This window comes from Clinocottus analis, unplaced genomic scaffold (genome assembly GCF_023055335.1).
Source record: "Clinocottus analis isolate CAN_PGR_092001 unplaced genomic scaffold, fCliAna1.0.p SCAF_16, whole genome shotgun sequence".
Lineage (NCBI taxonomy): Eukaryota > Metazoa > Chordata > Actinopteri > Perciformes > Cottidae > Clinocottus > Clinocottus analis.
Genome location: NW_027175887.1, coordinates 14003384 through 14028559, shown reverse-complemented (window position 1 = coordinate 14028559; position 25176 = coordinate 14003384). Strand labels below are relative to the sequence as shown.

Below are 25176 nucleotides of genomic sequence, written 5' to 3'. Positions count from 1 at the left end.
AGCAGAGACGCAGTCCGACCCTGTCAGAGCTGGACGATGGTGCTACGCTGTGATTGGTCGGTCTGCGTTTGAGGGCAGAACTTAGCGAAGGGTCAGTTGTTTCTTTGACATTCTGGCAACAAATAAAATGACATACATCACAATCCGTGTCCATGTGACTGTCTGGGCCTCATCCAGGCCAGGTCTGGGTCACGCTCAGTGTGTGTGTGTGTGTGTGTGTGATCAGCTTTAACGGACTGAAGTGCTTCAGGCTGTATCAGGATAGTGTGAGATTTAGACCCCTGCTGCCCTCCTGCCATCGCTCTTCACACTCTTTGTCTTCTTATTTTTACTATACAATTTACCACTTGGACGACATAACTTGGTTCTGTGAACAGTCAACTTTTACTGAGGGCACGTGGAGGAGTGCGGGTCATGAGAGAGGCTGGATTAAAGTAATGGCCTAACCCTGATCCTTCTTATCTGATGACCCCCAGCTTTGACCCCCAGCAGTCAAGTGCCAACTTCCCTCTGGGAAACTGGAGATAAGTTCTGCTGGAGGAGAGAAATGTGCACCTTTTGACGCATATGTTAGCACAAACACTCTTTTGTAGACACAGTTTTACAAACAAATGCTAGACGTTCTGCCTCGAGCGAAAACACACAAAGATCAACCTCCCCGTCTCAGCCGAACAACATGCGAGCTTCTCCAGGCAAGATTCCAATAGGTGCACGCTTGACCTGCTTACTGAAAGCTTATTTTACCCTCTATTGACCAACTTTACTTCACTTCCTTCCCTCCTCTACGTATATACACTCATCCATCCCTTTTCTATTTCCTTTTTTTTTAACTCCTTCCGCACGCTGCTCTGTCGACTCTGTCAAAATCGTCAGAAACGTTCTGCCTGAGCGGAAAGAGAAGAGCGGGTTTTTAGTTTTTTTTGTGCTCAGTGATCGCCGTGCAACATCTGCACTAGTTCTCCCTCTTTGCCGTTGAACTCTCTGAAACTCAGCAGCACCGAGGACGAAGAATGAGAGCAGATGTTGTATCGCTATTACAGATGTGACAGAAGGGCAAACACGTCTCATGACCATTTCTGTGTTAAAGTAAACTGAGAATACATAACGGATCATTGCTAATGAGTTACATCTTGGTTCTTGCAGTCTTGCTTTGTACTATCACTATCACACACACAGACACACACAGACACACATGCAAACCTCCGACCAACCTTTTGAACTTACTTTCTGGTCAATGAATTAGCAAGAGATGTTAGGGTTGGGTTTCTTTTGCCAAGAGGAGCCTCTGATGGCTGCCATATGGTTTCAGGTCAAAACAACTGCTTTTTAGCTCGGCTTCTTTTTAATGCCTCTGAAGATTAAATGACAGAGATTACATCTGTGGCTCGGCCTTGGAAAAAAGACACCTCTCCAACCACTGACTGACCACAGAACTGACAGGGGCTTCACCGCTGCTCGTGTAACTGCTCCTGCTACAACATGAAAACAGCTCACGGCTAAGAAAGACTATAAAAATATAATAATGGATGTGTGGATTTGAATGGGTTTTGCTAAGGATACTTCAGCAAGACTCTATAAACATTGCACTAATCTGCAGGAAGCCACAAAGTCATGACCGTGTGGGCCCCCTCACTCTACTATCCACTCACACCCGTCTCCGCGGAGGACAGTGAATGCAACACCCAACACTAATACTCAAGCGTGGTAAGCAGTACACAGACCGGTGCAGAAGTGGAGCATGGGAACAGTCTTTTCAGGGCCTGACTGTAAAAATAAGGTAACTCTATACTCCTGTGAGATGCCACAGTAGGGGGGGGGGGGGGGCGATGAAAAATTGTAAAAGCACAAGGGAAATGGTCAAGAAAATTCTCACATACATGTTTGGTTTTGCAGACACAGAGGATGAAAGACAAACAATTCAAGTTAAATTGCAAATATATGACTCTGACACGATGAGGGCTTTATTTCATTTGAGTGGGAGTCGATAAAGTGACCTAAATGTGGACAGGGAGTCAAACTTTATCCCTGAACAGTAGGCAGATCAAATTGTAAAAAGAAGTTGAGTTCTTTTGTGTAGGAAACGAGAAAAAAAAAAGAAGAAGCTGCGAGATGCTCCAGAGATAAGAAGTAAGATAACACTGCAGGTCTCGGGGGAGTGAATGCAGGCTGGACGGATTTCTTCTAAACCTGTGAACAGCAGAGACATGTGGCACAGCCAGCGCTTAAGCCCACTGTTTGGAGTGCAGGGAGAGATAAGCCGCGCTGACTCCAGGCGCCACGTGTACAGTTCACTGTCAAGAGGGGAAACCAAACCTTTATTACCACAAGCGCTATCTGTGTGAATTAACAGTATGTACAGCACCCTAAATTATGCTCGTAATGAGTCCAACAACGCATGCACATCCTGTCTATAAACCCCTTTTACTTACCGTTTGACACCTGTTAAGATATAGGTATATTTTTATAATTACGCATATGCATTTAGTACATTCTTTACCTTACAGTTCATTTAGCATGAACTGTATTTAGGCTCAGAATAAATGTGTAATGTTTATCCTTCTGCACTATTTTATATCTTCGATCCACATTTTTTTCTTGGGTTTCTTTTATTGTCTGCATTTTTTGTGTCACTCTGAATTACTTTTTTCTTTAGGGAAGATGTTACGTTAAAAACAGAGAGTTAGGATTAGGCAACAAAACCCTCTGTTAGGTTTTGTAAAACCATCTTGGTCAAGCCTAAAATAACTGCAGACGGTTAGGTTTGAGCAACAAATCGAATGTTAGGATTAGGCAATAAAACCTCAACCACACAATCACAACACACTGAATACCACATCACTTATTTTATTGTCTGTGTCCTGCACAAATCTTACGTGACACACAAAAAAACATACAATTCATGTCCATGTAGAAGAAACCAATAGATTGCATTGTGTGGCTATTTCTGGCCCTGCCATGACCTTGGAGCTGCTGAGGACACATGGGGGGAGAACCGTCTGTATAGTTGATGAGTAGGTTGCTGACAGGTGTGTGCAGAGCAGGCAGGTGACCAGCTGATTGGCGGCAAGTGTGCAGGTAGATGGGCCCAGAGTTGACGGCAGGACAGACGACTCACTCACACACACACACACACACACACACACACATCAACAGAGACAGAGACATGTCATGAGGTTGAAATCAGCTGATACTTAGTGAGCACATATCATTGTTTAGTTTTACAATACAGGAAGAAAAGATTATGATTTTTTTTTTTGTATTTAGTTTGGTTTGGTTACTTTTATTGGTACCCGAGGGTAGACTTGGTTTACAGTAGTGAAAACAGTAGAAAAACAGTAGAAAAACAAGGAATCTATCTTGACATACATTACCACAAACACAGACAACCAGACAAACATGATAAAAGTACTATACTATACACAAATATGAGGACATGGCGAATTATTTATTTGTTTCATACATGTTGTAAAATAGGTGCACAATATGACCGGAGATGTAATCTTTCATTTTAACACCTGACAATAAATATAGCCAGTAAAGTCGTCTACGCCAGGTGTAAAAATGTGTAAGTCTGTTCATTCCAGGTGTGAAAAACTCTGTCACCAGAATGCATTTGATAACGGCGCCCAACCGCCTCTCATTTTGCAAACTGCACATTTCCTTCCGCTGTGATGTGAAAGAGTCACGTTGTAAAAAGAATCACAACACTCCTGACAGAATCGGGAAACTTTGATGCACATGACCGTCATAACCATCACTCATTAAAAATATACATCCAACATTGGTCCGACCATCTGTGCAGAAAAGAGGAAGGTTTCCAAAGAGACTTGACGTCTGAGGCTTTTTCTCTTCACGAAGAGGAAGCGATTGTTCCCCTACCACTCGCTTTCAATGTGTAGTTTCTCTTTGAAATCACAACAATTTGTTATAGTCAGACGTGTTTATCTGGATTGATATGTTTTCTTAATAAATTACTCATTACATGGGGAAAAAAAGGAGGGGCACAGCGTAGAGGCGTGTTGGGGCCCATTGTTGCTGCCCTTATTTTATACATTGTTATATTGGCATCTCTGGTTCAGCTTTATGTGCTATAGAAATAAGACAAACAAGGGATGGAAAGTCCCATCACACACAACACAGAGCCTGAGAACAGTTTACTCTTAATGACATCCCCAGTGTAATCGAGCATCTAAAAGTAGAATATTTAGCCTCTCTTCTAAGACAGCGTGGCCTTTTTTGGGTCATGCAGAGTTCTTTTAAAAAAAGGTCTACAGAGATGAGTGATATAAGCGACGCAAAGTCTTCTCTTTGTTGGTTTGATCTACTTTCTGTGGCAGCCAACATCTCCGTCTCTGACTTAAAACCTGTTCAACTTCTGGTAAGTTCAAACCTGGGTTACGTGACCGCACCGTCTCTGAATGCTTCTTGTCAATGAGGACGCTTTTACAGTCTGTCTTTTGTAAAGGTGATGATAACAACAAGGAAAGGTTCGACCTTTCAGATGAGAAGATATACCGCTCTTTGTATAAATTGAGCCGTCGATTAGCTTAGCGTAGCACAAAGACTAAAACAGCCTGTCCGCATCCAACCAAAACCGCTAAAACTTGCTAATTAACATATCATATATCTTGTTTAGGTTGCATTTGACATTAGGGCTTAGTGAGAACATGCTAATAGTGGAGTAATTGTGTGACAATAAAGAGTTAACAAGAAATCAGTAATACCATGTAACTGTCAAAGTGTTAATAGCTTGGTGTTAGCAGATATTTGTGCAGAACAAATACATTATGTGGTATAATAACTCTCCAAAATGATTGCGAACATTGCACTTGTTATTGTCGAGACACACTTATAAAATGTAATTTAAGGACTGGCAGGATGGGGGTGGGGGGGATAAATCACTAAATGTGTAATTAAGCCCAACTTTCTGCCTGATGTGATAAACACAGCAGTGACTCGTGAAACAACATTCTCCCAAAGAGTTTATTTTGAGGTGCATTTTGGGGAGCACATCCACAAGCACATGAAGTAATCTTCCTCAGGGGCTGTGAGAGGAGGGTGTGTGTGGGGGGGAGGAGGAGGAGGAGGAGGAGGAGGAGTACAGGAGGTTGCTAATAACAGCTGCCAGATGTGCAGAGTCCCCCGAGCCCGTGCACATTCTCACAGACAATGGAATGCTTGTGAGGAGCCCCAACAGGAAGTGAGGTCAGGGCTCTTGACCCCTCCCCTAAAAGCTTACTGAGAGACACAGCAGTGGGGCAGCTTTTAAAAGTGTCCCATCATAAACCTGCCGACAGTCAGAGTCCATAAAGCTTTTCCACAGCACACACACACACACACACACACATGCTCATTCAACCTGCCTCGCTTCAGCTGAGAATTCAGACGGCGAGCAGCAACGCGTAAACCGTTAAATTGCCTTCATCGCCAACTGAATTGTTGCAAAGTTCCTCTTCTCCTCTCTTTACAGTGACTACTTTCCACATACCAGCTGCTGCGGGGGCGGCAGGGATGAGTGCGGCGAGAGTGGATTGCACAATCTTGATGCTTTTGCCTTCAGTAAACCATCAGCAGACCCGACATGAGTCAAACTGGTTGAGACCAAGACTCATTTGCTGACGTTTTTTCTCTCGTGGGCATGTTGCTTTCAGCCCCGTCTGTCGACTGTTTGTGGTGAGCTGTGAGGTGCTTTCCCTGATGTCATTCAGCCAGGTAGGGCGGCCTTTGCGTGAGTCTGAAGAAGTACCACCTGCTTCCTGGTCTTTGAACTGAGGAAACATATCTTAAAGTTAAGCTCTGACTCATCCGGGATTTCTAATAATAATAATAATAATACTTCAATCTTATATAGAGCGCTTTTCTAAATACCCAAAGACGCTTCTATCTCAACCAAAGTCTTTATTTTTTATTTTCATCTTTTCCTTCAAGCAGGGGATTTCTGAAAAACCCTCAGGGTGAGTTTCACGAACAAGGATTTAAACCTGATCAAATCCTGGTTTAACTTTAAATCATGTTGCACCATAGCTGCTACTATGACAAAAAAAATTCTCCTTGGAGATTAATAAAGTACTTTTCATTTCATTTCCATTCAAACTGTAAAACCCCCTTTAAATTAAGAGTGATTAGATTCAACCCTCTTTAGAAGATTAGTTTAACTCTAAACATCGATTAAATCTAAATGTATGGCACCAAAACCTTTAACTCCAGTATATTATATGAATTAAAAGGGCTTTATTTGAGATTGGGAGCATTTCTATTGCAGCTGAGATGACAGGTTAAAGCTAACAGTGCTAACAAGGGCAACAGTTCTAGCAGTGCTAACAGTGCTAACAGTGCTAACAGTGTTTACCTGAGTGGGAGCCAAAGGGTGGTCTACACTTCCGCCTGCAGACCTGTGTTGCCGTGCTCACGTGCACAAACATGAACTAAAAGCACGCGCGGCCGGCACAGCTCAGTCAACAAACAACGGAGAAGCTCGGATAACAACACAAACACAGCGAGGGGGACTTTACTCTCAGCGAGACATTACTTCACGACATCTTTCGAAACAATATTGAATTTCGCAGCTTTAACTTCAAACTTATAACTAAGGAGGTTTAACTTTCAAAATGGACGGTTTCTGTCGATGGTTCCGGCAAATTAATAAAGTTCCCTGAAGAAAGTCAAGGAGCCGAGTCAAAGTTCAGTTTATGATGCTGCCGCTGAAATTCTTTAAAGATACAACTTCAGCCAGGAAACGGCCGCACAGCTGAGTAGAAAGATTGAACCAATTGTTTTTTCCTTCTGTGGAAGAGTTTTCTACTGTTTGTTGTTTTAGCTTGGATTATTTTACCAGCTTTTTTCAAAGGAAGAGAAATTAGACCGTTCCTGCTGCACCATCATGAGTAACGTTATACTAAGAGATATTGTATCTCATTCTCTACTTAGGCCTTAACGGCATGCAAAATGTATGTCTTTCATAAGCAAGCCGCTCCATATTGATCAAACTTGCATTTACTTAACAGACATCTTGAGGAAGGACTTTAGAACAAGCTGTGAGGCATTTGAAGGCATTATGTGTGTGTGTGTGGTGTGAAAACCTGCTTTACTCAGTATTGAATGTCGAGTGTCTGATTGAATTTACAGAACAAACCGGCTTCCTTAAAATGTTTTAATGAGATTTGTTTTTAATTGTGCGAAAAAGAAATCTGGATTTACTCATTAAAAACTACTTTGACTAAACTCAGACTAGTGCTAATCTTATCAAATGAAGCCATGTTGGTGTAAACCAGATTTAATGGTGCTGAAGCAAATGTCTGGAGCACAGGAGCTCCTCATCAAACCATGACAAGCATGCAGCTCCCTCTTCATATCACTCTAGACACATGACATCATGGCCGACTTTGGCTTTCAGCGTAATGACTGTGGAGACAGTGTTACCTCCTGTTGGAGGCTCTTTCACTGGGACGTCTAGGCGCAGCCCTGATGACTCACAACAAGCCTGGACTTACCTCCACCTCACCCTCCTCGTTACACCTAAACTCAGACCAGAGGAACACATGTGCTGACTCACCAACAACAAATACACCACAAGTCACAGAAGCAGGGCAAATGCTTATTTATTCATCATAACATTGGAGAACGTATTGTCATGCTGCAGGGCTTTAGATATGCATGGCCACTGCTCTCAGGGGAAACAGGGCCAGGATGAGTTGTAAAGTAAGGGCTCTGGTTCACGCTGGGATCTGCTAGGAGAGAGGAAGTGAAGAGGTGGAACATCTGGACTTCATTTGTGTGCTGGAGAAAAGGTCCAGAAATAGTTTTTTTTTTGTTGTTGTTGTACTTTCCATATTAATTGCTGTCCACACAAACCAGATTCATCGTTATATATTCTTACACTGAGACTCGCGACTCTTTATGGGCATGTGACGTTTCCATATGCCCAGTCTCTCGCGTGGGGGTGTGTGTCTGTGAGTGTGTCTGTGAGTGTGTGTGTGCGCGCATATTGTGCGCGCGCCTCCCTGACGCTCGGCTCACAGCCCCGTGGAGCTGTTGTTCCCAGAGAGCAGCCAGGAGGACAATCAGACGGACTGCTGGATTAGAGCAACAAAAGAGAAAGTGCTGTCGCCAAATTTTTTAAAAAAAAGAGTCTTCTTTGGCGCTCATCGGTTTTCTTCAGTTTTTTTTGTTCAATCATCGCTCTTTCGGCTGATCCTGAATCGGTTTCCGCGGTGGCGCACAGAGCGGTATGGATTTACCAGAGACTAGACGAGACACGCCGTCTAGTCCTCCACCAAAGTTTTGACTGTCACCGCCGCCTCTCGACCCCGGAGCACAGGGAAGGCGCCCAACTTTGACGCAGCATTTGCGGAAAGTGGAGACCACATGTGAGGACGTTTGGAGACAAATATTGTTGTCGGAGCGTCTCTTCGCTGCTCTCTCCTGCATCTCTCATGGGGTGAGTGAAACAGAGTTGCTCTGACAGTCTGCATGTGCTGCAGCAGCCTAACAAAAGGATCGGATGTGTCCTAATACGCTTTTACGTGAAATGAGTCGATTTCAATCATCCAGCAGCGCGCGCGTGGGGCGGGGTGGTGGTGGTGGGGTTCTCTCATAACACCCCCTGAACACTCGTCTGCGTTAATGACGAACTGAAACTCTCTGTGGACGCTCAAGGTCTCGAAATGTGTCGTTGAGTCAGAGACGCCGATGACAGCAGAATGGCCAACATTAAGCAACTTGTGCTCAGAAATGAAACCCTGCTGCAGACCTACAGGAGTGTGTGTGTGTGTTTTAATGAATAACAGTGTGTGGTGTTAAATATTAACACGCAGGTTTCCATCTGTTGGTCATCCGGGGGGGTTGTGGGCTCGATACAGTTTGCTGCATCACATGTCTGTGGAGCTGTTGTTGGATGAGCTGCATGCAGCCCGGGCGCGTCCTCGCAGGGGCCTCCACACAAACATTTCCTTGGAGCCGTTGCACAGCCCGCTGTCCTCCTCCCTCCCTCCTCCTCCCCACCCCCCACCCCCCCATGACCTCTCCGATGTTGTTGGGGCTTGTTCATCCGTCACTCTAAAGAAGGCATTGTATTGAAAGGATGTATTAATAAGACAAAAGCCCCCATTATCCCCATGTACCGGAGTTAATCTCTTGGGGCTGAAGAAGGCAGGCAGCACAAAACACACTGAAACACCTCGTTGTCAAAGGTTTAGAAAGAGCAAATATCAGTCGAGCAATCAAAAATACGCCGTGGGAACAATATTGTGCATTATAGACAAGTTTCTATTGGAATATTTCAGTCTTTTTGTCAGCCCGGTGTGACATTCCCTTATCACCATTGTAAGGCCGGACTGACCGAACAGCAGGTTGCTCCTCGTGTCTGGAAGTGAGGGATACATAGGTGTCAGCAGTCAGCCCATGAGGCATCCTGTTGTGGTGGAATCCTCAAATCACAACAAGATAAGGTGATAAGGAGGATGAACTCATGTTTATTGCCCAGATAAAAGCCCCCATCCATCATCCTCTATCCTGTGGATGCTCTGGTTCAGTCTGCGCGCTGCTGTGCTCTCAGGCAGCCGGGTCTGAAACCCGCGGTGGCTTTCTGTCAAGCTCCAGCCGAGGCAAGGGGGGGGGTGAGAAACCAAAGTCTCAAACGCACACAGATACTGCAAAGCCTGTTGTGTCAAGACTAGCAAACAAATCTCACGATGATAACATCAGGTGTAAAGGGGCGAAGAGGAAGCGCGCTCTGCAGCATGGGGCGAGGACCGTCAAGTGGTGAAGGCCCTGTCGGCAGCCTCATTGATGCGGGGTGTTGTGAGAGAGCGGCTTGGTTTGTGTCGGTGGGGTGCACGGCCACCTTTGGACTCAGATGCTTCCCCCCAGCATGCGCCGAAAGGGGCTGAAGACGGGCCATGGTGCAGCCAGCCGTTGGGCCCGTCTGACCACATGGCTCATTGCACCAGAAGAAAACCCGCCACCCCGCCGGACCCGATCGCTGCCAGGCTTCCTCTTCGCTATCCTTGGCCCGAGCAGCAGGAACCCCATGGGGGCCACACAGCTCCCGGGCACACGCCGCCCTTTTCACAGACATGCTGCCAGTCTTTATAGAGGGACTTTAAAATCTTTAGCGCAGGCAGACTTGCGCCGTCCAGCCGCCCGTGACGTCATGAGTCGAGGGTGTGTGTGCGCCTGCTGAGCCAGCTCACTGCGCTCAGTGGCCTCTACGAGACAGACGCTGAAATCGAGACCCCCTCTCAGCGGAGACTTCCAGGGTCTGCATGAGAAATGAGCACAAATAGATGGGTCGCATAAATAAATAGAGGTAAAAGTGCACGGTCGGATAAATAAATGAATGTTAATTCAGCTGTGGGAACTGGATTTGCGGGACTTAAAAAACGAAACAGGTCACTCAGGCGGAGGGGGGGGTGGGGGGGGTTGAAGGCAGGGGCGGATGGTGGGTGCGTGGTGTCGACCCCTTGGTGGATGCTCGGGTTTCAGCTCAGGCTTGAGAGCGGTCTGCGCAGAGGAAGCGTCGCGAAGGGTTTTCCTTTGGGAGACCCACTTCTCTTTTGTTGTCTCCACTCGGCACTTTATTCAGCCAGGTGGGAGGGGCGACGGCGCTGTGAGATCAGAGGAGCGGCCCCGCCAGAGGCGCCCTGGCTTTCACCTGGTTAAATGGAACCTGTCAGGTCAACGCACAAACTTTTTTCAAGAAGAACAGGAGCCGTGGCGGATCACAGGAGACAATGCATGTGTCCATACATTTGGGCTTTTCTCTAATAATAGTAGCAGCGTTCTGCAGGGAGCCATCTGGGTTCTGCAGAGTTCTTGCTGGTACTCCCCCCACTCTTGAGCTGAAAAACACTTTCCTTGGGTGTGGCAGCTGGAGCAAAATATACGCCTTCTGTTCGCAAGCTGCCGAAGCGCAAGTCACAACACACAGCTGACAGCATGTAGCAGCTTTCACGGCCAAGAGCTGGGAGTGTCTCCGATCAGAGGAGTAAATATGGCGTCTTCTGCTTTTTGCCCGCGCTGTAAACACAAATGCGAAAATTAGTTGTGTCACTAAAGGTCACCGAAGACTGTTTGCCTGCGGGTAGAGAAATCACACGCACTATCTTTCACTCCTTTTCAAAACAACGCCTCTCAGCTGCTGTCAGTGCCGCTCTGATTGTCTTATAAACATTTACATAAGCTGATATTTGCTGGTGACTATTAGGCGTTTTACCCAAACGACAGAATCCATCAGCTTTAAAGTCTCCTGTTACATTCCTTTTCCACTTGAAGGACAAACTACGAGACCCCCCATGACCAGGCGCCGATGCCTGTAGCAGCATGCCAGGATTTGCTGACGCTTTCTGGGCTGTTCTTCTTCTGTCACAATTCAAGCTCGGACCGGCCCCTCGTTCCAATCGGCTGCCAGTTGGTAACGATGCTGCAAATGGTTTATTTTTTTGCGTTGACAGGCAGTTTTTTTTAACTGCACGACATTAACGCTCCGACATTAGGCATTTCTCAGAGTCAAGTAGGTTTAAGACGAGGTTTCTGGTTTGTGCTGCGGCTTTTTGGACGTGGGTCGGCAGCACTTTGCAGTTCCTCCTTAAGTTGTGCAGCGTGATTTATGAAGTGGACGGGAACGACCTCGTGCTGCTGCTCCATCACGGCAGGCTTAATCAGTGTGGTCGTATTGTGGTTTCCGGATTTCTGGTAAGCGCTCGCTTTAGAGCCATCTGAGAGCAGGTACACATGAAGATGCTGTGGTTTTTGAATCCTCCTCTTTCTTCTTCTTCTCTCTTGGAAGCCTTTTATTATCAGCTTTGTTTGTGCAGCTGGAGAACTCAGCAGGATTACTTCGGCACCCCACCGCCCCAGATCCAGAAGTAAGCTTGGGACCGTTCCCTTGGATTTTGAATCGGCCCATGCAGCCAGTTCCTTTTAGTCTGGAACTTGATTGCTTCCCAATGAGCTCTGTCAGATTCCTCTAATCACTGGCAGACTTTAAAAATAAGGCGAAATAGCCAACTGTTTAGTTAGAAAGAGCTATTAAGGATGTTTATCCCGCGAAGGCCTCGGCTTCGGCCTTTCCAGTCTGAAAGACACGATGGAATTAAGCTCCAGCCAAACACAAGCCGGGTCACGACAAAGGTCAGACTGCTCCATTGCGAGAGACAGATGGAGTGGAAGTGGAATCTGTTCACTCAAAATCATCAGTGACAACCGCTCAAACATGTCCATTTCAGATGAGTGTTGTCGGGGTCAAAGCCAAGTAGCTGTTGTCTCGTAGGCCACAGAAACACTTTCTGACCCGTTTGTTCATTTTTGAAAAATGGCCCTCGGCACAAACCAAGCCACGTAATTTACTGCGGGGCCTTTTCTCTCAAAAATGTTTTACTCGGGTGCTGTTGCCAAGAAATAAAACAGACACAGTATCTCCTCCAAAACTCGGGAAGGTTGAATACCCTCGGGTCTCTTTCCTTGCACTTTCCCTGCTCTTTAAAAGCAGGTAGTTTTGGCCATGCAGAAGTACTTTTACAGTTTAAGATGCACCGGTCCTCCTGCCAGAGATGCAGATTCATGTTAATTCTTCAAGAAAGACTTTTTCTCTTCGAAGCAAGACATTCGCTAAATTGTATAAAATATGAACTGTGGACTGTGTGGACACAACAATGTTCCCTCTCCAGGCAACCAGTGTGTTTAATGGACGTGTGTTTGCCAGAGGAGAGTCTGGAGTTGTGAGTTGTTTTCCTTTGCTGGGACCACGAGGCGAGATGGAGGGCCTCCATCAATTTATCATCTTATCGAGCAATCGGGGCGGCTGTGTGCCCCCCCCCCTCCCCCCTCCACCCTCCGGTTGTCAGCTCGCGTAGATGGCATCATTTTCCATTGTGCTTTGCTTTGCCTCCAGCGCCTTCCCCCTCCCTCCTCCGCTGATTTTCGACCATGAGCGTCTGTGATGATGTTCCCTGAAAACGTCAGTGGAACAAACACGGGGCGGGTGGAGGGGGGCGGGGGGGGGATCACGTTCACAGCAAACCCTCCACGCCACCAACACAAACAATCGCAAGAACATGCATTGTCATGTCGCCCGTTTGTTGGCACGCAATGCGACAAGTGACCACGAACTCTCTCACGGCAACCGTGCAGTTTTCCCAACGAAGCAGCAGAACTTGAGATGGGGTGGAGTTCAAGGTGTAGCAATACGGAGGAGAATAGCAGCCCGGACAAAAGAGACCCAAAGGAGGGTTCAAAGCCTTTTCAAAGAGAGAGAGAGCTCATTGTGAAGCCAAGGACACGGGGAGGTGTGAGAGGGGCCGAGGCGGCTGGAACTTGAATCAAGCTCGCCTCAGCATTCAGACCTGAGGTTTCAGACTTTATGCCAGCTTACAACAGCACACGTGTCTATTTTAAGGAAGCCATGTGGTTAACACTAACCTATATGCAAGTGCAAACCTGACAGCATTTTTCATGAACACCGCTATTACATTTGAAGCTTGAATTCTGAGAAAAGTCTGTTACTTTCATAAGTTTGCACATGAATGCTGCAGAAAAAAACATGCATTTGTTATTAAGGTTTAGTGATAAGGATGCTGTTTTCATGAAGTAGTATTATCAGTAAAGCTTCGTGGAACATCAGACACATTTTTTTGCACTGACAACAAGGATTTTAGACACTGTTCTAAAAAAACTCTGCAGAGTTTTCTGAACCGAGTGCTGATTGCACCGTTTGTGCAGTAATGAAGTCTTTAATAGGGAACCATAAGAACATGTCTACCCCAGATGTGTGCTAAATAAATCCTTCTTGATGTGCATTTAATCACCTCTTTGTGGCCGTGTCTTTTGATCTCTGTGGTGAAGTTTAAAATATACGAGCGGAGTGTCATGAGGACGATGCCGCTCTGCAGATCGGAGGAGCGGGGGGGGATATGCAAAATAGAGCGATATGAAAACGTGAATAATTTGCGAGACAGTGACTTAAGTTGACAGGAATGGTCCTAGGGTGAAGGTATTACAGTAATTGCCTCTCAGGCGCCACCCTTGGAGATCCCCAACCCCCCCATTGGAGCAGACTGGGAGTGGGTGGGGGGTTTCTGCCGGTCATGCGGGTTATGGCTCCTCAGGCTGTATGATGCCCTTTTTTTTTTTTAACACAGCTCTTTGTCCCTGGCTCCTCTCACTGGCACTCTGAGAGCCACATGAACAGCTGCCATAAATAAAGCAACGTTTCAAGAGATGAACTGAGCGAGGGAAGGAACAGAAAACGAGTCACTTTGAAAAGACGCGGCGGAAAAAAAAACAACCGACACTGAACTGTGCTGAGAGAGTGGACCCCTCCAGAGGAGGCTGTACCCAAACTGTCAAACTGTTTGACGAGCGAAAGGGTAATCCCTAATTAAACGATGAAACCCCTACGTATTGAGGACACCCACTCCCTTAATATCTAGCAGCTTATACGCAGTTTTAATGAATGGTGTCGGCACAATAACGGACAAAGAGAGAGGCTGGTTTGCTGAAAGAGATGAAATCAAACACACAGGGGCAAAAAACAAGAGGGAACCTTTTTCATGTCACTAAAAAAGGAACTGTTTTGTTAATTGCCTTATCGAATGTCATGATGCAGATGTTCTCTGATGCAACTTGTAATACTTCTCTATTTTTTTTATTTTTAGACCTAGATAAGGATGTATTTTCTGCCCTGTCACGGACTTTGTAAAATGTGTTGTTCCTCTCCCTGAGATACTGCAGGCCCCGATCTCATATCTCTCCGCCTCTGTTCATCCTCTGGACCGTGCAAGTTACAGCGCGACACTAAAACAGGCGCTCTTCTTTCTTGTTTTCTTTCTTTGTCACTTCCCCTTAAAACCCTGTTTTTCTGCTGATTTCATAAGCCGCTGGTCCGATCATGACGACTGACTCGCTAGTATTTCACTCCTCCATCCTCGCCCACGGTGTGTGAAATCACTGCCAGAATGTGTCGAGCGCTGTGTCTCTTTTTACCGCCCTGATTTCTGACGTTTAGAAAATATCCGAGACAATATCTATACTGACACCTAAGAAAGACTACATGTGAGTGAGCGCATGCTCGGCACTCTAAGACTCTATCGGCTGTGGATTGCAAAAGAAAACCACTTTCTGCTGAGGCCTTGAAGTGAATACGTTTCTACTTTAGGTGACTTACTGTTGTGACGGCAGCTGATGAGAGGTTTGTTGCTGAATGTTCTCTTGGTGCCAGTTGTGCGTCCTCACTCGACTGTTTTGGGCATCTGCGTTATCAGTGAGCTTGTCGGCAACGTGGCGTGAAACGGGGATAACTGTGACCGCTTCAGATAAGATCAGGACATCGTGGATGTGAGGACAGTTCTGGGATTATTTTGACCTGTGTGTGTGTGTGTGTGTGTGTGTGTGTGTGAGCTGCGACCGCTGTCAACTGAAGGACCAATCATGTCACAGCTGCAACATGAATGCTCCTCGTGCCAGATGACCATGATACTGGCAACAGTAACGCTTCTTTTTTTTTCTCCTGGAAATTGACTGAAAATCAATGGTTTTGCTGCGCTGAAGGGGCTCAGCGATGGACAGAGCAGCAGAGAGATGCTTCAGCCGCCTGCCAGCAGATTTTTCTCTGCCGGCCATGATGACGTAAATGTCAGATTTGATTTAGTCTAATATCAGGATGTAACAAACAGAACATCTCGTGAGTAAACGAGAAAGTGAAATATACACCGGACATTCTTTTTTTTTTTTTTACAATGTATTTTTAATTCATCAGAGAGCATTTCAAAATGTAAATCTGGTGCTATGAACAAGTCATTGCTGAACAAGTTTATGAAAACGGAAAAGTGTCGAGAGGACTGTGGGTGTGCATCGTTCAGTTTAGTCATTTCCTGAGAAGTGGTGACATTTTGTGGCGGATCATACGTGTGTTTTCTCCCGTGTGGCATGTCAACTCTCAATAAGGAAACGTCTGCTTGTGACCGCATTGTTGTGCTTTTGCGTGACATTATTTTCCTGCATGAGGCCACAGCTCTCCTGCTGTACCTCGACTCTACACGTCACATTCACATCTTTTTGCTGTCAGTCAAAATACTCAGGAAGTCACCTATGTCCTGTTTGAGTTTAAAGACTCGGGGGTTTTTACCTTAAAACAGGATTTTTGCAGTTGAGCTCACAACCTCCATCACTCCTGTGCCACACTGAAATATGTATATTTCAAAGTCTGAGTGCTGGGTGTCCCTTTGGTCTGTATGTCTGTTTGAACGGAGGCTCTCAACTTTTTCTAGATGCGACCCCCCCTCCAGAATAACCAGATTGTTGTTCGCTAGCTCCTAGTTTAGTTTATTTTAAACAGCGAGCACCAAGTTGTTGTCCATTGGGCTACAGGCTTTGCAGAGTTTTAAAGCGTTCACTGACCTTTTTCTCCCTCTCTCTCTCCATATAATCTATTCTGGGGCAAATGATATCACTAGTACAGGCGACGTCATGTAAAAAGCATCCTCTCGTCTAAAATATGTTTTTCATTTCATTCTCCACAACCATCTGGTGACTTCTGGCATTATTTAGAAGATGCTGGACACGAGCACCAGACGAGGGAGGAAAAGTGTCCAGTTATATAAAAGGCCCAACTCAGAGATACATTATACACCGATACCTCCAATAACGGCTGTGAAACTGAGCAGGAAAGAACAAATCGGCAGCAGACGCTTTCAGTGTATCCGTGACGGATTACCTCGTGGCTGAGATTAATTCTACTCCAGGAGAAAAGCCCGGTGTCTCGAAGAGGGCGCAGGAAGTCATTAAACCTCCTTAAAATGGAAAATGTACATGCTTAACTTTGTCATATTTAAGTCGAAACAAAGACGATCCTGTTATAGTCTCATGCTGCTGGCTTCTTTTTTTCAGAGCATATTCAGTGCTGTGAGGAAGAATAAAAAAAAACTGTCTGGATTGGTGCTCTGTTGCCACTACAGCGGCTCGTGAGCAGAGAGTGTGAAGGACAGATGGAGGAAGATGAAATTACCGGATGTAACAGGCAACGAACTGCTCTGTGATTCTTGTTGGAAAACAATCATTTAACACATTACAATGCAAACGAAGATAAGCCGCAGATGTTAGCTGTCCAACACGAGTTTAGTCATCCGATCTTATCTCCACCAAAATGTGCGTGGGAGGTTTGTATGTGTGTTTGTACTTGCACACACAAACGTGGACAAGCATGGCCGTGTCGAGGGTTCGGAGCTCTGTTTTTGTGTAACGGTCTTTCAAACAGAGAAAGTAGAGCAAGAGTGTGACAGGTAGCAGGTGATGTAATGGGGCGGCGTTCACCTTGCTTTTTATTGAGCGGGCGCTGTGCTAATTGGGGCTTATCAGGTGTTTCTGGGGGGGAAACCACCTGAAGCTTTTGTTTAGCCGTCAGTCCCATGATGGAGGGGGGGGGTCTGTCTCTTCTGGAGGATTAGGAGGAAAACAAGAGTCGGCTTTCAGCAGCTCTATTCTGAACCGTCTTGTGGAAGATCTCTGCAGCTGTTTGCAGGCGTCGGTTCCTTGGTCGATTTTTCTTCTTCTTTTTTTTTAAAGCACGTCTGCAACGGTGTGTGGTCGTGAAAATGAAGCATTGCTGTGAGACACACACCTCGACATCATTTCTGTAATAACCAGAACCAGTGGGAACGAGCAGCAGCGTTGGGGATGATGAGGTTCACACAGCTTTCTGATAGGATATCCTGTCTCAGATGTCTGTCTGTTGTTCAACGTTCTTTGTCTCTCAGGCTCCTGTGTCCACGGTTGTTTCTTTTTCTCATTTTGTCTGTCGTTTTCTCTCTGCAGTCTCTCGACACCTTCACCTCACAGTTGTTCACAAAACCACAACGTTCCATCATCTCTGTTCTCAAGAGAAAAACAATTTTAAAGTCAAACGCACAACATCTACACACTACTTCAATCTTTTTATAGTTATGATGTATTTGGAACAATTCAAGTTACACTTAAGTACATTTTAAATAGTAGTAGCAGTAATAGTTTACTCAAGTCTACTTTTTAAAACAATGAATGCAAACCTAAATATAAACAAATAATATTTAGGTTGAATATATCTTTCATGAATACGTGCTTTAACTGCTTTAATTGGAAGTGTATGCAGGTAATACTTCACTACACCTGATGCACAATGGAAGTATTTAAACTTTAGAGCAGTAACAGAATTGTACAAACTTTAATTAAGATTTCAATATACTTTATAAATTTTACTACAATATGAGCTTATAGAATACTACACTGCAAACCCAAACACCTTACTGGGAGAATTATTGTTTCATTTTGTACTATTCCGTTAACATACTTTGGTTGTAGTTTTTCGTTTGTAGTTTTTTTGGGGGCGTCGCAGCGTCACATTGTTGTGAGCGAAGAAAGGAGCCACATGGCGTGACAAGTTTTTGACACTGTTGTGTCTACTGTGGAAGTGCGACGGGGACGTCTGGGTCGAACACAGGGCACAACGTTGTTGACGGGCGGGTCGGGGGGGGGAGGAGTTGCAGGAAATCTGCAACTTCGGTCGACCAATCCTCATGGAAACACCTGAATGGCACACAGGAAGCAGGTGGAGGGGTAGGGCGGAGCCTGCGGCAAACCAGCCCGGCAGGTTACACACACACACACACACACACACACACACACACACACACACACACAGCGAAATCCCTGTGATGACAGACAGCCAAAGGCGGGAGTTGACGGGACGACCTCGAGCTGTCTGCTCGGCCCACGCGAGCGCCGAGAGAACGATGGAGCGAAAGCGCCGGGGCCTTTTTCTTCCGGGCAGACTGGAGACTGTGGAGATATGGAGCTGGCAGACTTTTCCACGAAATAAAATCATCATGGGCTGCAATAATGTAACCTGATGTAATTACGCCGCTGCAGCTGGCACACGTGCTCCGCCTCAAGCCGCCTATTTGTGTCTATTAATGGAGCTGAAAAGGATGGGGAGGTGGGAGGAGGTGGGAGGCTGCCCTGATACAGCAGTTCTGATAAGGGAGCGCTCGACTCTAAATACATTACTGCAGCAGCCGAATGGAAGTGCGCTGTCCCATTATGAAGGCTGAAGGGCAACACTCGCCACACACTGAAGGGGACTATTGTTCTTTGTTCCTGCTTGAGGAAACAGTGTGCTGGTTATTGCTGGCTGTGTGTCGAACCTGGGGGAATGCTGTGCTGCACTACTTCATGTCTGTCACACTTATGTGTGTGTGTGTGTGTGTGTGTGTCTGTATGTGTGTGCACGAGCAGAGTGAAGTCCGGCGCGGCACAACTCGTCACATGGATGACTTTGTGGACGTCACGGTTGTGTCTCAGATTCCAGCCTTTTGTGTCCAGATGCCGTTCCACATGCATGCTCTCCGTGCGGCTTTGTCTGGTTTCCCTCGCCATCTTTCAGTCCCTCTGGTTTTTGGAGTCGAGGCCCAGCAGAACAGAGACGAGGTTCAAGCCCCAGTTTCCAGTAAAGGTTTCCAGTTGGGAGCGAGCTGCAGAGGATGAACAGTGTTGGATTTCCTCTGCACGTCTGGCCTGCAGAGGGATCCTGTTGCTCTTGACAGGTTGAAGACACCGGCTCCACCTCTAATTAGATTTCCAGAGCCTCCGACTTTCTTTTGTTTTGCCTTGTTTTGTGGGTTTCTCCTCGAGAGAGAGCTCACTGAGTCATTTGAAGCCATACAAGTGGTTCACAAAGTTTTTGTCAATTTGTTTGGCTGAATCATTAGAAACACTTTATCAGGACAGTTTTCTGCATTGATTTCACACTAGTTAGCTTGTTTATGTAGTAAGACTGCATTGTAATAACAAATGCACAAAAATAAGTACAACCCACAGTAAAATATTGGATATTTAAAATCAAGGCTGCTACGATTATTTCCGATATTATCGATTTATCTGCAGATTATTTTCTAGCTTAATCAATTCATCAAATGTCAGAAATCACAATGTAAGGAAAACATGGAAAACCAATGTCAGCCTTCCTGCTGCTTTCAGGCTTCTGCTAAAATACAGCTATTTGCTTTATGAATAAAATAAATGAATAACAATAGAAGAAAACTCATTTTTTAAAGGAATAATAAAGTGCAATTTTGTACAAATAGATCTTTCAACTAACTTTCTACATCCCTGAGTCTTTCATGATGTATTTATCACACAAGTTGACGTCTTGTTGATGATAAAATATGATAAATAGTGCAGCCCTACAAAAAAACATTCATAAATGTCCATCCCAGTTTCTCAGTCTAAAGTGTTATCTTTAAATGTTTTTTCAGTCCAAACACCAAATATTTTTGGTTTAATATGATATAAAACCTTCCATCTGAGAGGCTGAAAACTGCATTTTCTGCCAATTCTGGATGAAATATGACTCTAACGAGTCAGAGATTCCACCTTTTCCTCTCTGGCTGCTGTCTGATTTGCTGTTGTGTGAACTGGTTGGAGGGGTCGGGGTGAGAGGAGGAGGTCTGGCGGGTCCAAAAGCTCTACGCTGAAATTTCAAGAGGTAGCTCAGCGGAGTGGAAAGGTTCGCTCCCCACAACAATGCCATGTGTTGACAGGCGAGTGCTCGGACAGGGTTAGTGGAATGTCTCTTTGTCTGAGCCCCAGCACTCACAGAGTATTTATTCTTCCACCTGAAGTTGATCTCTGTCCTGCACCGTTCACCACCTAAAACAAAGAGAAGATCTTTTCATGATTGATTTCCTCAGAGTGAATCTTAAGTTTCCCCACAAAGTCTTTTTTTTTTTTTTTTCAACAAACAACTCACTTCACCACCGGGTTATTACTTTCCATTCCTTTTAGACCGCAACAAGCTGCATCTGTTTCCTGTGTGGGAGTTCAGTTTAGGATCCACTGTGTTCTCCGTCTTTTACTTTGGTTTGTGAACGCCGGCTCTTCATTTCGAATCGGTTTACCTGTTCGAGCACCTCGGGGACGTTTGATTTAACACGGCGTTCATTTTGGTAGCTCTTGTCTCCGGCTGGTTCTCCGCTCTTTGACTTGAAGTGTTTAGTTTCCACTGTGCAGACCGAGGAACAGGTTGTTGCCTGGTTACGTGGTTTGGACTTTGGCGAGCGCATTGCTCTGCTAAAAATATAAGCTTGCTTTGTCACAGTTTATTTCATGAGCGCAAGTGAATTTCCCCTGTCGGTAACCCGGGCCTTCTCTTCCTTTCCGTGTGTCTGCAGGTGACCCACATAGAGCTCCTCCGACGTGACTGTCTCCCTCCCCGGGCCGGGCCGTCTTCCTTCCTGACGCTCTGCACGACTCCACTGTGTGAATGAATCTTTGCCGTAAAGCCGCTGTGCTCTGCCACCCTGTCACCATGAAGAGCAAGTACTCCCAATACTACAACTATAGCCTGATCCACTCCTACTACGCCTTCGCTAAGAACATGACCACCCAGGAGCTGGCCAAACGCATCGAGAACAAGAAACAGCTCACCGGGCTCAACATCGTCATCGTGATCCTCTGCACCATCATCATCCTGGAGAACCTGCTGGTCCTCATCGCCGTCTGCCGCAACAAGAAGTTCCACTCCGCCATGTTTTTCTTCATCGGCAACCTGGCGTTCTCTGACCTGCTGGCAGGCTCGGCTTACATAGCCAACATTTTCCTGTCGGGGTCGAGGACCTTCGACCTCTTGCCCGTGCAGTGGTTCATCCGGGAGGGCACGGCGTTCATCGCTCTGGCCGCTTCCGTCTTCAGCTTGCTGGCGATAGCTACGGAGCGCTATATAGCCATCACCAAGGTCAAGGTGTACGGCTCCACCAAAACGTGCCGCATGTTCCTCCTGATCGGAGCCTGTTGGGTCACCTCCATCCTGCTGGGAGGACTGCCCATCATCGGCTGGAACTGCATCAACGACCTCCCTGAATGCTCGGCCGTATTGCCGCTCTACTCTAAGAAATACATCCTTTTCGTCGTCTCCATTTTCAGCCTCATACTACTCTCTATTGTCATCCTCTATGTGAGGATCTATTTGATTGTACGCTCCAGCCACCAGGAGGCGACCAACTCGCCGGCCTACGCCCTTTTGAAAACGGTCACAATAGTGCTGGGCGTCTTCATCATGTGCTGGCTGCCCGCTTTCACCATCCTCCTCCTGGATTCATCGTGCAGGATACAGTTCTGCCCGATCCTCTCCAACGCAGACATCTTTTTTGGCTTTGCCACTCTGAACTCGGCGCTTAACCCCGTGATCTACACGCTGCGCAGCAAGGACATGAGGAAGGAGTTTCTGCGCGTGTTGTGCTGCTGGGGGGTGCTGCACAGCGGGCGGCCGTCCGACCGTTGTCTGGTCCCTCTAAAGAGCTCCAGCTCTCTGGAACACTGCACCAACAACAAACATGAACACCAGACCACACCAATCATGCAGGACTGTACCACCTGTGTCTGATACGGTGCAAACACACCAGAGTGTATGTGTGAGTGTTATTGTGTGTGTGTGTGTGTGTGTGTGCGTGTGTGTGTGAGACTGAGAGATAAAGAAGAGAGGCCGTGCTGTAAAGGAGAGATGTTAAAGAAGACACTCTGGACTGAGATGCCTGGCAGGGCGACAACGCAGCCTCCTTTTTCTTCTTACAATCAAAATTGTGTGGATTCACAATCAGCGTTCAATCGATTGCAATGTTTCAAGAGGGAACCAATTCAGCAGGAGGGAACAGTCAGAAATGTGAAAATAGCTTTTTCCATGGGTACTCTCATTCATTAATACAGAGTTAACCATCGTTGTGTGTCTGTGGGTATATATATATATATATATATATATATATATATATATATATATATATATATATATATATATATATATATATATATATATATATATATATATATATATATATATAATCTGTCGTCTTGTTTTCTTTCTAAACATGTAAACCCCTATTAAGAGCCACAATTAGAAACGTAACATGCATAATATCGTGGTTATGGTGAGTTGTTTTGGTCCTTTCAGGAACCGCAGCTATGCAAAGCTTGCAAATTTACACCTGTAGATTACTTCAAATATTGTTGTCCTTTGTAAGGTTGAACCACATTACTCTCCTGTACTGATATGTGTAAACATCAGGCCCACAGATCCAGACGGTGGAGCTGGAGACGGTGATTAGCTGCACCGCCGAACTCCACTCAAGTCAAGTTACCACGAGTGCTCCCTCAACTAAAACCAGGGCTATATATTCCCCATATAACCTTGCTTAAACCATTTGATTAACTACAAGGAAATAACATAATCTGCTTACATTTAATGCATGAATTTAACTTATTTGTAAGTGCTAATGTACGTATGATATATTCCAGCTCCAGCTTCAATCACTAACTACCCTTCCCTTATCTGGTCTCGTAAATCTGTCCCTCTTGCTTTTACTGTTGTCCTTTTGTATCTTAACAGTTTCCGTCGAGGAAGGCCTAATCAGAAAGCACATTTCCTGAAGTGAGTTGGCACTGATGCGTTTCATTCAATGTCAGCTGTCCAGCAGCTTTGACTAATGGGGCCGAGGTCCCAACAGTGTTGTAGCAACAATGTGCTGTCTCTGTTTGTGCCTTCCTCTTGGGGAAATTAGGCTGAATGTATGTATGAAGTGTTTGGGGCAGGCGCTCCATTGTTGACAGTATTATTAATCATCCTTTTTGAATTACCAAGTCATTGACGAGCAGAGAGTGGGACGAACAGGGTTGCTCACTCTCACAGTGAAGTCTTGAATAGCACCGTGAACAAAAAAACTATGTTGTGAACATCCTGGTTGAATTTGCTGGCCATATGCCTTGAGCAGCTGAAGATGTAAACACATCTCATCTTTCCAAACACCCCTCTCCTCCCCGACAAAATACGAGAAGATCCGGTTCGAAATGCACAGAGGGAGGGGGGCGGGTGGGGATCTGCCCACCTGGGAGGTCACCTTCATCCTCCTCTCTGACATCCTACAACATGTCACTTCCTCCAGCCAAAGGAAGTCCTGTTTTTCATTGTCCGGATCCTGTTGTTCAGAGTTACACTAACCGTTTTCCGGTGGACACACATTTAAAACTCTTCTCTCCCTCAGTGGTTTTGATATTGACATTTACATTTACATGACCAAGTAGAAATGGTGAAAAGCACTTTGGCAGCTTCAGTGATGTTTGCTTTCCCCCAGTTTTTTTGTTTCCAATGGAGAGGTATTTTAAACTACGTACCTGTCCCTTCATTGTGTTGCTTGACTCTGTGATGTTTTATAATAAATACATGAATAACTATGTATGTATGTGTGTATGTATGTAAGTATGTATGTATTTTTGTACAGTATGTATGATTTGTGTTGTATGAAATGTCTTGTGTGCAATAGCCTTTTGTGTCCAATAGCACGCTGCCTGTGTTAAATCGGTACAATCTGAAACACTAATGTAGGTACATAAACGTTTTGTTAATTGCATTCCCTTTTTTATAAAATAAATGAAATACTGAAAGAAATCTTTGTGCTTTTGAGTTTAACTCTGATAGGCAAGCAACTTAATTGTGGCTGTGACTTGTCTGCAGGTCCTGAGACGCCTCTCTATTGTGCCTGCATCTGAGAAGTATTCAAAATGGAGCATTTAATCCAAACATGCTCTGACATGGTCAGAAAAACACTAGCTTCAACATGAAAGCTTAGAAGTGTACATGTAAATGCTGCTTGGCCATTAATCACGGCTCTCTTACCTGATCAAAATATTAAATTGCTTAAAGGCTAAAGCCAAGCAGCGCTATGGTGGGAAGCTGGGCAGAAAGCAGGGAGGCTGAAATGGGGTGTGGTGAAGAAGAATGTCTATTTGTAAGATAGTTTGTCTGAGAGAAGCATAAAGAAAGGCCCCGGGAGAGGTTTTTGGGGTGAGGGGAGAGGGGAGAGACTGACTTATAGTGGCCTTGGGAGAGTTGGGCTTGTTTCCTGTCAGACATCCAGGATTCCTGGGTGGGAACATTGGCTGAATCAGCCCCAGGAGGCTGCGCTGCTGGGATGTCTGCCAAGTCTTTCCAGCGCCCTGCAGGATATGACATCAGACTCAGAAACCTGTAGGTGAAGTTGTATATACAAAAACATTTCAAGTCAGCACTAATGCGGGTTTGTCCCTGCGAAAAAAGAACACAAAAATAGACATGGAGCAAACACAACACACTTATTTATCATCTCTATTAGATTATGTAAATATAAT

The 25176-nt window shown here is 45.5% G+C and overlaps 1 protein-coding gene across 1 annotated transcript; it reads left to right on the top strand.

The window, feature by feature from the left end:
- Nucleotides 1-7998: 7998 nt before the first annotated feature.
- Nucleotides 7999-22746, top strand: s1pr2 (sphingosine-1-phosphate receptor 2). Its single transcript, XM_068578734.1, has 2 exons — nucleotides 7999-8437; nucleotides 21195-22746. The coding sequence occupies exon 2, from the start codon at nucleotides 21287-21289 to the stop codon at nucleotides 22403-22405; it is 1119 nt and encodes a 372-aa protein (XP_068434835.1). The 5' UTR covers nucleotides 7999-8437; nucleotides 21195-21286; the 3' UTR covers nucleotides 22406-22746.
- The last annotated feature ends 2430 nt before the right edge of the window (nucleotides 22747-25176 follow it).